Genomic DNA, 16,566 nt, shown 5'->3' with positions numbered 1-16,566 from the left:
TTAGGTTGTGCTGATGATGGTGACTGATCCTCCATTCTTACCTTATACCTCCAGCAGGCTTGTTAAGGTGGTGTCTTTGTTCTCTAACAATAGCACAGGTATCTTGGAAGGCATCATTGGTTCTTGGCACTAACACATTTTGACTGATCTTGTTTTTATCTCTGCTCTAAGACATGGAATCATCTCTCACCTTGGTAGCATTAGTTCCTCACATGAACACAGTCATAGACACAAAAAAATCAGTTACGGATGCATACTGCTTTTAGGCAACATAATATTATAGACTATTTTGGTGTTTGAGGGTATATCAAAAATAAATTTAAAAATCTTTTCAAGGCCTCTAGTTCACATTCACATTTTCAATTTCAAATTAAGTCATTATTTCTGAATATGTTTTCCTTCATTTTCTTTTTCTCTTAGCTTACCCACCTCTTTTTATTGTACCATAGCTGACCTATATTTTCTTTCAAATTGTGGGTTTAAAAATTATTGCTTAAGTGAGAATGTTAGGTAGAGCTTTAGAAACCTTCTTTTAACTTTTTAAATCTTAAAATAATAAATTCTATATTCTTCCTTATCACTGTAGGCCTTAGGAAAAATAGATGTGTTTCAAAATTTACATAAAATTACATAGTGATCATGTGACTCGTTGCTTTCTTTCTTGACCTAGATATTTGCTAGGTGTTAGGTTCACTGGATTACTTCAGATAGCATCAACAGAAATGGTAATGACTGTTTGGAAAGGAAAAGAACTTATCCTAGGAGAATACCAACATAACACAAGGCACAGTGCCTAGTACTTTGCGAAGGATTAACTCATAAAGTGAGTCTACAGACAAAAGCACGCCTTTGAGGGCTGGTTTGAAAGTCTTTTAACTTTGATCTTCATGAGCCAAACTATAGACCTTGCTCTTGTTGTTTTGAATTTTTACCCTTAACTGTTACTTACGGCTGTCAAATTAGTTTTGGTGTTGAAATTTGATTCAAGGCATTGAGTTACATAGATTTAGATAATCAGTGTATGGCAGTTTTGTATACTGTAATTTGTAGCCATTTAAATTTGTAATAAAAAAGTTTTTTATCAGATTTTTTTAATGAAACTTTTTATATGTAACTAAAATCCTCTTCCCACTCCTTTCTCTCAGAGGTAGCTTTTACTTTAAAGTCAGCATGCAGTCTTTAAGAAATACTAATTTTTCTCCTGAGAAGGAGTTAGGTAGCTTTTTTAGGCAGTTAGGATGACTGGGCCACTGCAGGTAAAGGCAGGAATGTATTTGGGACTCTTTGCAGTCTCTGCTTTGCTAGAGATCAAAGTATGATCTGAGTTTTTAATCTCTTCCCTAAATCTATTTTTCCACAAAAAACCTGAGCCCCTCCTGGGGGAGCAGTCCCCTTTCCTAGAATTTAAATCTAATCCTAACATTGTAGTTGGTCAAATTCAGCCCCCAGAACTTGGTGGCATGTCTGCCCTCTTCCTGAGCCAGCCCCTAGCCCAGACCAGTCAACTCTCACTCTGGTTTACCTGAGCCAGAAGGTTAGGCCGCTACAGTAAGGTTATAAATACATTTACAAGAGGAGGGCAGGCTCCCTGGGTGGCCTGACCACTCCTGAACCTCTGGGTTATGGCTTTTCTCCTCATCTCACATCAGCCCTGCTCCACGTGGTAGGAGCTCTGTGTACTTTCTTTCCTTTCCTCTCTGACTCTTTTTACAGGTTTTCCAGGCCTACCATGTGGGCTATCAGACCAGTGAATATATTCATTTTCCTTCTCTTGGTTTTGTACTTCCCTCAATAAGTATAATAATTTAGTAATTATTCTTCTTAGTTTGGTTTGTACAATTCTTTGAATGCAAATGCAAACCTAGGGTTTGGGCTTAAGGACTTTCCTGAAATCCTAACACTCAGTTTCACTCTTACATGTTCTTGTTATGTAAACAAGGAATAAACAGAATTTTGTTTATAAAATTTCCACAAATGAAATTATATAATACATAGTATGTTGTTGATTTTTATTTTAGATGTTTATTTTTGAATTTTTTTTCATGTTAATGCATGTAAAATTATTTCCTTCCTTTCAAATGTTATGCATCATCTCACTGAAGAGTTATACCTTGTTTCCCTATTGCTGAATGTTTATATTACCATTTTTTTAATTTTTATAAGCAGTGCTTTTGAATACCCTTCTTCATAATTCCTTAGGTGCATGTTGAAGAATTTCTTAAAAGCATATACTTGAGTTGCTGACTTGTAGACCAAGTAGATTGTTATGTGTGTTCCTAAATCACTCTTCAAAGTGTATCTAGTCCATAATCATATAACCAGTGCATAAGAATTGTTATCTCCATATATACATTCTTGTGATGGCATTATTTTTAATTATAGCCAGCTGACAGAGATAAAATGTTAACTAATAATTTTCCAATTTGCATTTCCCTAAACATTAGTAATATTGAGCAACCTCTTCCAGTATGTTTGCCAATAGGCTTTTTCTTGTACAAGCTTCTATAAAAAGTGAGACGGGGATGGGGAGGGAGGCTACGTCCTCCTTGTTCACTGAGTGTGTCTACCCTGTGCCAGGCTCTGTCTGAGCTCTAGATGCATAGCCTGGACTAAAACACAGTCTCATAAATTGAATAACTGTTCTTTAAAGGGTTACGGGATGTGAAGAGGTATGATCTCAGTCACTTAACCAGAAACTCAAAGGCCAAGGACAAAGCAAGTGTCACGTCCCTGAGCATCCTAAAGCTAGGTTCTGGAACCTCCAGCAAGGAAGAACCTTCAAAGAGCTTGAAGCCACTGCCTGTGGCTGCTCTCACCAGGGTGCTTTCTGTGAAAGGAGGCTGCCAGAGCCTGAGAGAAGATTCTCTTCAGGGAAAGCTGTTTGGAAGCTGGACATCCTACCAGCCTGTGTGCCAAGTCCAGATGCTGTGGAAATGGATGTGGTTGCCCAAGCAGAATGGGCAGTGAGGAAAGAGAGAAGAGGATGGTTTGCGCAGCCCTCTGGAACAAATACTGCAGGAATGCCTAGAGTGGGCATGCCTGCAAAAGAAGGCATTGCTGGTGAAGTGAATGGGAAAAGACCCAGAAGACAGAAAGCAAGGAAGACAAGGTTCCAAGAGTAGTGATGGAGGCCATCAGGGTTGAAATCATTCAGATGCAGGTATGAACCCTGGCTTAGCTTTTAACTAACTACATAGCATCAATTCTCCAAACATGGCTTGTGTTGCTCTAAGTCTTAAGTGAGATTATATGGAAAAGTGTTTTGCACCCTGTCTAATCAAGAATAAATTCTGTAAAAGTTGTTTCATTTTACCAATTAAGAAAGAAATGGACCTGGAGATGAAGCTCACTGGTAAAGTACTTAGCCCTAGGTTAGAGCCCCACACCATAAGCTAAAAAGAAAAACAGAAAGGAAATGACCAGTGTAGCCCAAAGATAAAGGCAACTTTTTCCTGTAGGAATTTTAGGTATTGACCACACAGTATCTGTCTCTGCCACTGGAGTAATGAAAGAAGCTATAGAAAATATAGATAGGACGTGTGATTCAAAACACAAGAAGAAAATTTTGTTTAAAGAAACAGTTGGCAGATGGATTGGGCTCCCAAGTGGAAGATTCCACTTGGTGTGTGGTTTGAAAGCTTGCTCCCCAAATGGTGGTGCTATATTGGGAGGCTGTGGAACCTGTGGGAAGTTCTGTGCCTGTGTCTGAGCTAACCACAGAACTTGAAAGATGCATTTAACAGTGACCTTTCACTTACAATGCTCTTGGTCAAGTAAAATAAGACCGACCTTTGTTTCTTAGATTTGGGAACTAAGGGTCATTTTTTTTTATAAGCTTTTCAAAGGCTAGTTGAAGGTTTCAGTTCCTCATGGTGAGGAAGTCATGATGGCATCTGTGGTAGTGGCAGCATGTGGCAGAGACTCTTGACATACTAGCAGACCAAGAAGCAGAGAGCGAGCAAGTGTGAGCTAGAACCAGAGGCGTAGCTACAGCCTCCATAGGCCCGCCCCCCGTGAACTTCTCCTAAGGTCTAATATAGATTCCCTGAGGTTACTTCTCTAGGTACCAGGGGAGGGCATGCCAGTCCTGGGGTTACTCGCTGTTCTTAGGACAATCTGGTTTAAATGGCTCAGAAAGCATTTCTACCTTGACTGTTGGTGTTATTAATACCCCACATGCTCTAAAACAGAACTACTCAAAGTGTGGTCTGTGCACCATCAGCATCCCACCTGGCTGCTGAGATTGCTGGAAATGCTCATTCTCAGGACCCAGTGACACTGATGTACCCCAAAATTTGAGAAACTGGAAGATTTTCTAATGTTCAGCTGAGCTATAACCATGAAATTGTAGTTAAAGTGTAGCCCTTATGATTATCGACAAGCATGCTCACTGGGCATCATGAGCTATAATATTGGAGCATTGGTCTTGGTAGGAATAGAGTGGTTATAGTAGAAGTGGAGGCTTAGATATCTATAGGACACAGTAAGCAGAAAGCATCTGGAGTCGTGGCCCAGACAGTCAGGTCGCATGCTTGACTATCATTGTAGGTGGTATTCGAGGGGTTAGGACCATGGCACTTGCTGTTTTTAAAACTTTTTTCTCCTCATCTCAGTGTACCTTCAGTCCATATACTCTGAAGTGTCACTTTACCATTTTATTAGATGTAAAAACCTCAGGTAAAGAACACTTAAGTGAAAGAATTAGTAGGCCAGAGCTGCCTAAGGTTGCTGGTGAGAGAGAGTCCTAAGAAAAGAACTGAGCAGATATCATATATGTAACTGCCAGCACCCAACTGTATCCCACCATCCTTGATTTGTTGGCTAACTCCATGAATATAACGAAATGAGAACACTCATTCTCCAGCCTCAGGAATTAATAACTCTTCAGAAAGGTAAGCGACGGAACAGTCTGATTCTAAACTGATGTCATTTGGTTCTAGAATCTACTGTCATACATTCTGTGTTTTTGCCATGGTAATTCCACATGCAGCTTAAGTACTCAGTCTCCTGACCTGTTCCACCTACACAGGGCATTTCAAGGCTTATGAATGATGGCCTAGGAGGGAAGGAAAGACTTGCTTCGGATTAAATTCAGTATGGGAAAATGCTTAAGGTATGCTTTAGAAGAAAACATGTGAAACAAAGTAACTGGATATCAAAGTACTTCCCCACCCCCAAGAGATTTTGCTTACCCATGGTTAATATTTTAAAATGCAATTCGCCAACTGAATATAAATTTATCTCAGTTAATGCCTTTAAATAGAACAGTGGTCTCAAAAAGATAGTGTGATTTATTGTTTTTAAAAAGCAGATATTCTATTTTTCTTTCTAGAGATTCATTAATATTGATGTCCCTTTATTACATGTCTGCCTTGATCTTTCTGCCTGCTTCCTCAAGTTTGGTTTTCTTCCCCAAGCTTTAACAGAGTGGACAGGCATTTGTAGGGGTACATAATCTACCCCGCACATTCTTCTGCATGCATATGTGTGGTCACTAACTTGAGCCACTTTTTCTTCCTTTCCTTTCCCTTTCCTCTTCCTCTCTTCTTCTTCCCCTTCCTTCTTCCTTCCCCCTCTCCCTCCCCATCTCCTTCCTTCCCTCTCTCCCTTCCTCCTTTCTGTTTTTTTTTGGGGGGGGGGAGTTTGAGGTAGGGTCTCACTCTAGCCCAGGCTGACTCTGTAACCCAGGTTGGCCTGAAACTTATGACAGTCCTCCAATCTCAGCCTCTCAAGTGCAGAGATTAAAGGCATGAGCCACTACACCCATCCCTAGTTTTATTTCCTCTTGTTTCTCTATTAGTAAGAAATATTATTCCTAAGGAATCTTGATGGGTATTTTATTCTTGTTTGTTTGTTTTTCACTATAGCTGCTGCAAAGAAGATCAGAACTTCCAATCAAATAATACTGAACATCATGTTACTGAAGACCACACGCATCATAAAGGCACATTCATTTTGCACCCCAAACAAGATCGTGCTACTATAACGTTACGTCCTTCTTCAATATATAAGTCAAATACATCTTTTCACTCATGTCTCTCTGGGAGGAGACAGTCATTACTGTCAAAATTTCGAAGCAACAGTACTTTGTCCTGGAGACAGCAAAGCAGAGTTAACTTTGATTCTCAAGAAGAATTACCTACCAGTGATCTAAAGTCTTCCTCAGATGCCACTAGACTCCGAAGACGCTCTTCCCGTAAACTAAGTGTAGTTTCCTACTACAGAAGTGCCACTTTCTTTGATTTCCCATCAAGTAATCAGGACCTGTTTAGTGTAAAGGAAACTAAGGCCTTTACTGAAAAGTCAAATCATAGTGTTACACCAAAGCACATAAGCTTCTCTCATCCTGAACCTAACAGTAAAGGCTTTGAAACTTTTGATGTCAAAGCTGTTTTTCCAAGTCAACAGAACACTATTGACAAAGCCTCTTATCAACAAAGCACGTCCTCCTTCTATTCTCTCCCAAAAGATATTTCTTCTTCCAATCAAGCAAATACACTTGCCTCTAATATTCAAGACAGTCACCAACTAAATAGAGCTTCAAAAGATTCCCTTCATCATCACAGATTGTTTTCATCTTACAGAAAGGCCAGTAGCTTTACGACAGCTCATCCTGAACTTATCCCAGACTTCTATGGAGAGGAAAACATTGGTGCTTCACCTCAAGATGAAGGCAATAAATCATCTGCTACTGGGGTTGCTGAGATAAGGTCACCTAATTTTCCTCTCTCTTAAAAAAGCAGCTCAAGTCGGTTTCCACAACAATCACATCCCAAAGAATGCAGGCATCACTACTATTTCATTTCTCCATGAAATCTGCTCCTTCACTAAGCTTTCTGTGTTGCGGGAGAGAGAGCTAATGCCCGTGTCCTATGTTGTTGTCTCAGTTTCATGGCGGTCATGTGAAAGTTAGTTTATAGGTGTTGGAAGTAGAAGCTATAGGTGATTTCCTCTGTTTCAGGCTTTTGTTATTATACAGTTTCGAGATTGGTTTGTCCCTTTTCTTTTTAGTTTTTCCAAGGTAGGGTCTCGTCCTAGCCCAGGCTGACCTGGAATCCACTGTGTAGTGTCAAGGTAGCTTCGAACTCTTGTTAATCCTCCTACCTCTGCCTCCCATGTCCTCAATTTTTCAGTGACTGTTATAATATTTTATGCTCTGAAAATGACATCATTTTGATTGTGAAATATCTGAATGTACTTCATTGTTTGAGAGCATAGTTTCTTCCTTCACCTTACTCTATTGGAGGTAGTATTCCTTCATAGTGTATAGAGCTATGGCAATTAATTCATACATTTTCATTTTATCAGCTTTACTATCATATTTCTCATGCCAGACATTCCACTGATTGTGGGTTGTTTTTTTTTTTTTTTTTTTTTTTTGAGGTAGGGTCTCACTCTAGCCTAGGCTGACCTGGAATTCACTATGGAGTCTCAGGATAGCCTCCTATATCTGCCTCCTGAGTGCTGGGATTAAAGGCATGCACCACCATGCCCAGTTGATTGTGTTTTTTAGTATTTTATTTACTTGAGTGAGAGAGAGAAAGAGGGAGAGAAGAGAGATAGAATGGGCACACCAGGGCCACTAGCCACTGCAAACAAACTCCAGATACATGCGCTACCTTGTACATCTAGCTTATGTGGGTACTGGGGAATTGAATCAGGGCCCTTAGGTTTCATAGGCAAGCACCTCAACCACTAAGTATTTTCATCAACACGAGAATAAAATATAAGTAAATAGTGTTATAATGGAAATATGTAGACTATTTTGAAACTGGATATTTTGACTAAGTAATTTAAATATACATTTACATGTGCACAAATTTGGGGACTGAAAGAACTATTAAAACAAGTAAAAAATGTCCATAATGGTCTCATAAAATTGTATTTTGTTTGCTTTGTTTTTCTGTTTTGAGGTAGTGTCTTGCTCTAGTCCAAGCTGATGTGGAATTCACTATGGAGTCTCAGGGTGGCCTCAAACTCATGGCAATCCTCCTACCTCTGCCTCTCAAGTGTTAGGATTAAGTTATGTGCCATCATGCTTGGCTAATTTTGGATATTTTAGCTTTGAACAGGTACATTTAGGAATATTGCAATTCTCACATTATTCAGTCTTCTAATCCATGAACATGACACTTATTTTTCATTTACGTAGATGTATTAAATATTCTTTAATTCAACAGTGTGTAGTTGTAGGGTAACTCTTGCACTTCTTTATTAGATATACTTATGTTTGCAGTTTTTTTAAATATTTACTTATTAGCAAGCAGAGAGAGAAAGAAGAGACAGATGGAGAGAATGGTTGTGCCAGGATCTCAAGCCTTTGCAAATGGACTCTGGATATATGTGCCACTTTGTGCATCTGGCTTTACATAGGTGCTGGGTAACTGAATTCATGTTAGGCTTTGCAGTCAAGTGCTTTAACCACTGAGGAAGCTCTGCAGTCCCCGGAAGATGTATTTATAAGAAGTATATTCTTTTAAAATATCTCACAAAGTATTTTTCTTTCATTTTTGGATTATTTATTGCTGTATGGAAATACAATGGATTTCTATATGTTGATTTTAAATATTTTTATTTTTAAATTTTTATTTATTTACTATTTGAGAACAATAGAGAGAGAGAGAGAATGGGCACATCAGGGCCTCTAGTCACTGCAAACCAACTCCAGATACATGCATCACCTTGTGCATCTGGCTTACGTGGGCCCAGGGGAATCTAACCTGGGTTCTTAGGCTTTGCAGGCAAGTACCTTAACCACTAAGCCATTTCTCCAGCTGTATATGTTGATTTTATGTCTTGCAACCTTCTCAGTTTGTTTATTCTAACAGGTGTGTGTGTACATATGTGTGTATTCCTAGGATTTTTGTCTATACAGAATTGTATCATTCTTTTTAATCTAGCCACAGTATCAATTTATTATAATTATATTTATTATAATATAATTTATATATTATATATTGTATTATTATATATTAATATATAATTTATATATTGATAATATTATAATTGTAACTTGTTATAATATATAATATGTATTGTATATATGATTATATAATATATAATATTATTTATTATAATAGCTTTATAAGCTGGGTATAGTGGCACATGCTTGTAATCCCAAAACTTGAGAGGTTGAGGTAAGAAGGTTGCAAGTTCAATTCTAGCCTGGGCCAAATAGCACTTTCTAAGATAGCTTGGGCCACATAATGAGACACTGCCTCAAAAAATTGAGTTACAAATTCAAAATAGGTTCTACTCTCTCATAGGTTAAGTCTTTTCTTTCTGTTTTTTTTTTTAAGAGTGCTTTGATTTTTCTAGACTTTTTCCATATAACTTTTAGACTTGTTTTTGTAAGTTTTATAAGCTCATAAAGGTAGAATTACATTGCATCTGTAAGTTACTCTGAGCAAAAGTTCTATGTTTATGATATTTGGTATTCCTAGCCCAGAACATGACATATTTCTCCATGACTTTAAGTCATTTTATAATTATCTTTTACTATAACATTTATAATTTTCCTCCATGGGAGTTTTAATAACTTTCCATTGAATTTTCACATTACCTTTATTAGATTTTTACCTAAATGTTTGGTATTCCCTGGGATCATTGTAGATAGAGTTTTTTAATTAGTTATGGTTTCTAGAGCTTTTTTGTTGTTGCTGATGCACAGAAATAAAAGTGACTTTCCCATGTTAATCTTATATCTAGCCACTTGGTTAATCTAGTAATTTCATAATGTGTTTCCTATATAGAAAGTAATACCACTTACATGCCAGGCATGGTGGCACATTTCTTTAATCCAGCACTCAGGAGGCAGAGGTAGGAGGATCACTGTGAGTTCAAGGCCAGCCTGAGACTGCATAGTGAATTCCAGGTCAGCCTGGACGAGAGCAAAACCCTACCTTGAGAAACAAAACAACAACAGAAAATAATACCACTTACAATAATAAGATTACAACTAAGTGAGGATATGGAATAATCAAGTAAATTAACAATATGGGTATCGAAGGATTAATTCACCAGGCAGAAGGAAGAGCAAATACAAAGACTTTTAAAGTGGGAAAGTATAGATGTGTTCAAGGAGTCAGAGTGCTGGAATCTGTGAGCAAATAGGCAGGTGGTAGAAAAAAGATCATGGGCCTTGGGCCAGGTTACGAAGGCCTCCTAGACTATTGTGTGATGAGGATTTTGCTTGGATTTCAGTGTCTATTGGAAACTTTGAAGCAAAGGAGTGACAGAATCTGACTGAAGTTTTTGACAAACATTTCTGTCATTACATTGAGAATAGACTATAAAGATCAAGGACTAGCCAGGGAGATGTAAGAGATGATTGCAGTAATCCAGATGAGATGGAGGTGGTTTAAACCAGGGTAGTAGGAGGGAAGGCTGGTGAGAAACAACTAGATTTGAAGTAGATTTCAAAGCTAGTTCCAGTGAGATATATTTGGCCTGTGTTTAATCTTTTCATACTATTTCTGATTTACCGTCATGTTATATATGTATATTTTATTTATTTATTTATTTATATTTTATATTTTATGTAGTTTTTGGTTTTCAAGGTAGGGTCTTACTCTGGTCCAGGCTGACCTGGGATTAATTATGTAGTCTCAGGGTAGTCTTGAGCTCACGGCGATCCTCCTACCTCTGCCTCCTGAGTGCTGGGATTAAAGGCGTGCACCACCACTACTGGCTATGTTATATATCTTTTTTGACCTCAAGAGGTCTGAATAAATAAAATAGTTTGCATTGTGTACCACCAAAAGTAAAACGTGATAGTATGCATTTTTAAAAACTAAGTTAAAGCCAAAAGTTGGAACATAATTTTCAACTATAGATAAATCTACTTGGTTTGTAGATATGTGCACACACATATCTGAATGCCTACTGAGTTTCCACAACTCTACGCCATACATTCAACAATATCCAGTGAATATATACTATATTACATGTGCTATTCTGGGCGCTTATACTCTAACAAATGAGCCTTAACACCAGGAAAAATGCATCCTAGTGGAGCAGATGACGTGTTAGAGATAATACATGTTTGTGGGGGAGTCAATAATATAAATGAGAGTGAAGATGAGGAGAGTGGAGCACTGTAGCCTTAGACAGAGCAGTCGATATGGTCCACAATAAGAAAATGATATTAGTTCAAACTTAAAGGAGGCCAGAATATAAGTTACGTAGCTGTCTCAGAGAAGACCATGCCATCAGAGAAAGTAAGTGAAGATCCCAAGGTAGGAGCATGCTGGGTAGGCTTAAAGGACAGCTCAGAGGCCAGAGAAAGAGTTGGCTGAACAGGAAGAGTGGCCGGAGGTTACATCAGAGAGGTATTTGTGTTAGAGTGTAAACTGCACAGGGCCTTAAAGGCCCTCAGGACTGGAGTGTGTGCTGTGTGACGGGTGCCACGGCGCTTGCCAGTACCTGCATGGCACGGCTCGACATGCTCTTTAAGAGGATGCCTGACCATTATGCCTAAGTATTAAAGGAGCTGGTGGTTCTTACAATTTCAGGTATATCACAGCTAATACTGACACCGAAGAACAGAGTTTTCCAGTGTCTCAGGCACTTAACACACATATCGAAGAATTAAAGCTGGACGTCCTCCTTCAGAAGGTAGATCAGTTACGTTTAAGTCATCAGTCTGGCAAAATGCGGAGTTTTGAACTACTTTGTGACCACAAAGAAAAGGTAAGTGCTGTGTTATAGCAACATGTTCATGTAGTTTTTTTTTTTTAATTTAATGACTGTAAATAATTGTGTCACAGTTTAAACAAAATAAATGATTGATGTGACAATTTTCTATAAAATGACCAAAAGTTTTAGAAATTAACTTGAGTTAGACTTCAGTCTGAGATCACAAAAACAGGAACCAGATCTAGAATCATATAAATTTTACTTTGAGTTTTAAAATTATTTTTATATTTCATATGAAACATTTTATACTTCAAACATCTTTTATAACCAGTAAAGACTGATATTATGCCATTTTCTCTGGAGAGAAGGAAAATTATTACATTTTTGTTTTATCAGTATACTAGCTCTCACTATTAAAGCTGTTTAAACTGGTAGTCATTTTAGTGTATAATGTTGGGCCTGCATTAAAAAGCCCATCCTTCTTGCCACTGCCTCAGAAAAAAAAGATGGGGGCTGCAATATCCCAAGGAGAAATAAAATTTCTTCCCTGTGAGCAACTTAAGCCCAACCTTTGTCTGTGGATTTAACAACTCAAAACACATCACCTAAAACCTGTGTGTCCTACATTGATTGACATTTGATATGTAAGTATACTCAAACATCACACTATGTTCTATAAAGATATAAAAGTATTATGTCAATAAAAATATTTTAAAACTAAAAATATTCAGTACTATAGTAGGTGATTTAAGTATGAAACATAACTGCTATTAAAAAAATATTTGGGCTGGAGAGATGGCTTAGCGATTGAGCACTTGCCTGTGAAGCCTAAGGACCCCGGTTCAAGGCTCGATTCCCCAGGACCCACGTTAGCCAGATGCACAAGGGGGCGCACGCGTCTGGAGTTCGTTTGCAGAGGCTGGAAGCCCTGGCGTGCCCATTCTCTCTCTCTCTCTCTCTCTGCCTCTTTCTCTCTCTGTCTGTCACTCTCAAATAAATAAATAAACAAAATTAAAAAAAAAAAAGCCGGGCGTGGTGGTGCACGCCTTTAATCCCAGCACTAGGGAGGCAGAAGGAGGAGAATCGCCGTGAGTTCAAGGCCACCCTGAGACTACAGAGTTAATTCGAGGTCAGCCTGGACCAAAGTGAGACCTTACCTCGAAAAACCAAAAAAAATATATATATATATATACATATATATATATTTTTTTATTTGAGAGAGAAAGAGAGAGAGACTGGGCACACCAGGGCCTCTAGCCACTGCAAGTGAACTCCAGGTGCATGCCTCACCTTGTGCATCTGGCTTACATGGGTCCTGGGGCATCGAGCCTGGGTGCTTAAGGCTTCGCAGGCAAGCACCTTACCTGATAAGCCATCTCTCCAGCCCTGTAACTTCTCTTTCGAGTATATGCACTTCAGAGATATTATAGAGATATTGTCTAAACTGCTCATTGAGCTGTTGTATATATAGTAAATAATGTGGAAAGGAGCTTAAAAAAGAGGATGCCATAGCACAGGGAGAGTGCCCACATTTTGACACCTATCAATGATTTTACATAGGTAGATCTAGTGTCTGGATAATATTAGTTGGTTTTAAGACCCAAATGTGTGTAAAATGCTTGCTATGCAAGTGTGAGGGCTTAAGTTTGAATCCCCAGGACCCATGTGAAGCCAGATGCAGCAGCATGAGTCTCTAATTCCAGTGCTCCATCAACAGGAGGAGAGGCAGAGACAGGAGAGTCCCCAGAGCTCATGGGCAGCCCAGCAGCAAGCAGCAGAGTCCCAGAGAGCCTGGCTCAAACATGGTGGAAGGCAGCTGCTGACCCCAGAGGTCGTCCTCTGATCTCTGTGTGTGTGCCCTGGCAAGTGCATGCCTGCATTCACACACACACACACACACACACACACACACACACACACACACAACATACACGCGCACACAGGGTCTAAATGTAACGCTGTATTAGGGCACATTTCTTACCCATAAATATTTGGATTTAAAATATTAACTATGAGTATGCATCAATTCAGTGATCAAACTATTTGTGTGTCTGCCTAACTTTTTATTTTTTTTTAAAGTTGCAGTGAAAACAGTTTAGTGTGGAAAAATTACTGAGTTGATCTGATGTGAAAACCTATCTTTTCAGTTTAAAGATGAAATAGAGTTTATGTGGCGTCTTGTTCGAGCTTATGGAGACATGTGTGAGGAATCTACAGACACACAAGAAAAGAAGCACTACGCTAATATTGGTGAGTCATCTGTCAAGATGCATTCTCCGTGGCAACAACAAAGCATGAATGAATTTCAACTACAGTGAAATCATCTTAGCTAAAGTCAATATGTTTAGTCCATTTCAGTATGAAATATATATGCTGAAAAATGCAGCTTCACAACAAAGAGGACTTTTAGTACTAATGTGTTTGTTCTTTTAAAATATTTGAGCATGTTACAGTAAAAAACTGAAGGAAACCTCAGAGTTAACCTTTTTTTTTGAGGCAAGCCCAACAGACTTCCTTTTTTTAAATATGAGAGTGAGATGGGAGGGGGCAGAGAATTGGTGTGCCAGGGTCTCCAGCCGGCCACTGCAATTGAACTCCAGATGCATGCACCTCTTTGTGTGCATATGTGACCATGGGCACTTGTGTCACTGTGCGTCTGGCTTACCTGGGACCTGGAGAGTCGAACATGAGCCCTTAGGCTTCATAGGCAAGTGCCTTATCTGCTAAGCTATCTCCCCAGCCCAGAGTTAATTTTTTTTGTTGTTTGTTTATTTTTTTCTGCTTTTTAAGGTAGGGTCTCACTCTGGCCCAAGCTGGCCTGGAATTCACTATGTAGTTTCAGGGTGGCTTTGAACTCACAGCGATCCTCCTACCTCTGCCTCCTGAGTTCTGGGATTAAAGGTGTGCACCACAATGCCTGGCCAGAGTTAACTTTTTAAACTTTGTAAGATCACAGACCGGTAAGAATTAGTGGTTGTATTTGGAGAACAATATTAGGCTGAGGATGATTATAACCAATAGTAACTTATTACAGTTAAACCAACTTCTTGTATGGTTAAACTCCAGGAAGCACAGATAACCTCACACTTCTGATTTTTCAAAATGTATCTTTGTATATGTATGTATGTGTTCATATGTATGTGGTACACATATGTGCAGATATGCATATATATTTGTGCCTGTGTGTGGTCAGGGATTGATTTTGGGTATCTTCCTCAGTCCCGCTCTACTTTTTATTTATTTATTTATTCATTCATTCATTCATTCATTCATTCATTCATTCATATTTAGAGGAAGTCTCTCACTGAACCTAGAGCTTGGCTAAACTAGCTAGGTAGTAAGCCCTAGGGATCTGCTATCTCTGCTTCCCCACCTCTGGGACTCTAGATGCAGTGAATCAGTGGGCTTCAAATGTGACATATGCCAGTGTCCTTGGAATCTAGTAAAATATAGGTTGTTGGGTCCCAACCAAAAGTGAGCAATTCACCCAGCTGGCACAAATGTGCTTCCCTAACAAGTTTCAAGGTGATGCTAATGCTTTGGGCTTGTGACCATCATTAGGAATCACTGACTGACTTTAAGGATATAGCTCCTACTAACTCATATGAAGGTACTAACTGGAAGAATATTTATCTTTCAGGGAAAACCTTAGGAGAAAGAGCTGTTAGTAGAGCACCTCAGAATGGATACTGCCACCTGTGGTAAGTTTGCAGGATGTATGCAGTCCTAGAAATTCTAGTAGGACTCTTATTCATTGCAGTGGATCTTTAAAAGTATATCACCCGGGCTGGAGAGATGGCTTAGCGGCTAAGGTGCTTGCCTGTGAAGCCTAAGGACTTACGTTTGACTCTCCAGGACCCATGTAAGGCAGACACACAGTGACATAAGCACGCCAGGTTGTACATGTATACAAGGGGGTGCACGTGTCTGCAGTTTGCTTGCAGTGGCTGAAGGATAGTATAGCGACAGATTTTGTTACATTTATTTTCCTGTACTTCTCACTAGGCATATTTTGAATATAAATACTTGATATGGAATTTATCAAGTCTCATGACTTTGATGATATATTAGAATTAAATCTAGTTAGATAGAACATTTGATTTGAAACACTGGGCTGGATAGAGAGATGGCTCAGCAGTTAAAGGTGCTTGTTTGAAAACATACTGAAGTGACACCATGTTTTTCAATAAAATGTAGAAACTGATTCACTGAATAGAACTATGCTATTCTCTCTCAAGTAAATAAATAAATAATTTTTTTCTTAAAAAAAAGGGGGCTGGAGAGATGACTTAGCAGTTAAGGCACTTGCCTGCAAAGCCTAAGGACTCAGGTTCTTCTCTCCAGTACACACGTAAAGCCAGATGCACAAGCTGGTACGTGTGTGGAGTTCATTTGCAGTGGCTAAAAGCCCTGGCACACATGCACACACACACACTCTCTCTCAAATAAACAAATAAAATATTTTTTAAAAAGTATGCTTGTTCAGATGCACAAGGTGGCACATGCATCTGGAGTTCATTTGCAGTGGCTAGAGGCCCTGGCACACCCATCCTCTCTGTCTCAAATAAATAAAAATAAATGGTTTTTTTTAATATGCTTGTTATTTTCTATAACTTGATCAGTCATGGGGAAGCAAATTCCAAAGGTCAAGGAAAGGCCAGTTTGCATATAGGAAAGTGAAAACAAAAGGAGAATAATTAGTTGGATTGGCTGAATATTGTTGGAGGAAAGTATTCCCAATTTTTTTTTTGTTTTGGACCCTTTGTACATTGGAAATTATAAAGACAAATAAGAAATATGATGTTGGGCTGAAGAATACTTAGAGGTGCTTACATGCAAAGCCTGACCACCTAGGGTCACTCCAGTACCCACACAAATCCAGAGGCACAAGGTGGCACATGCATCTGCAGTTCAGTTTGCAGTGGCAGA

General features: G+C 38.9%; 1 protein-coding gene across 7 annotated transcripts in view; it reads left to right on the top strand.

The window, feature by feature from the left end:
• Rmdn2 (regulator of microtubule dynamics 2) overlaps positions 1-16,566 on the top strand; it is a 48,554-nt gene that overhangs the window by 11,811 nt on the left and 20,177 nt on the right. For 5 of the 7 annotated variants that reach the window (XM_045137386.1, XM_045137385.1, XM_045137387.1 and 2 more), the window contains 4 exons: positions 5,868-6,710; positions 11,514-11,691; positions 13,785-13,887; positions 15,278-15,338. In XM_045137386.1, coding sequence (XP_044993321.1) covers positions 5,868-6,710; positions 11,514-11,691; positions 13,785-13,887; positions 15,278-15,338 — 1,185 coding nt within the window. Of the gene's footprint in view, positions 1-2,813; positions 3,161-5,029; positions 5,114-5,867; positions 6,711-11,513; positions 11,692-13,784; positions 13,888-15,277; positions 15,339-16,566 lie in introns of those variants that run through there. The other 2 variants (XM_045137388.1, XM_045137389.1) reach the window with 2 other exon arrangements.

The sequence above is a fragment of the Jaculus jaculus genome, chromosome 18, assembly GCF_020740685.1.
Source record: "Jaculus jaculus isolate mJacJac1 chromosome 18, mJacJac1.mat.Y.cur, whole genome shotgun sequence".
NCBI lineage: Eukaryota > Metazoa > Chordata > Mammalia > Rodentia > Dipodidae > Jaculus > Jaculus jaculus.
The sequence above is the reverse complement of the archived record's forward strand: the minus strand, read 5'-3'. Positions and strand labels throughout refer to the sequence as shown.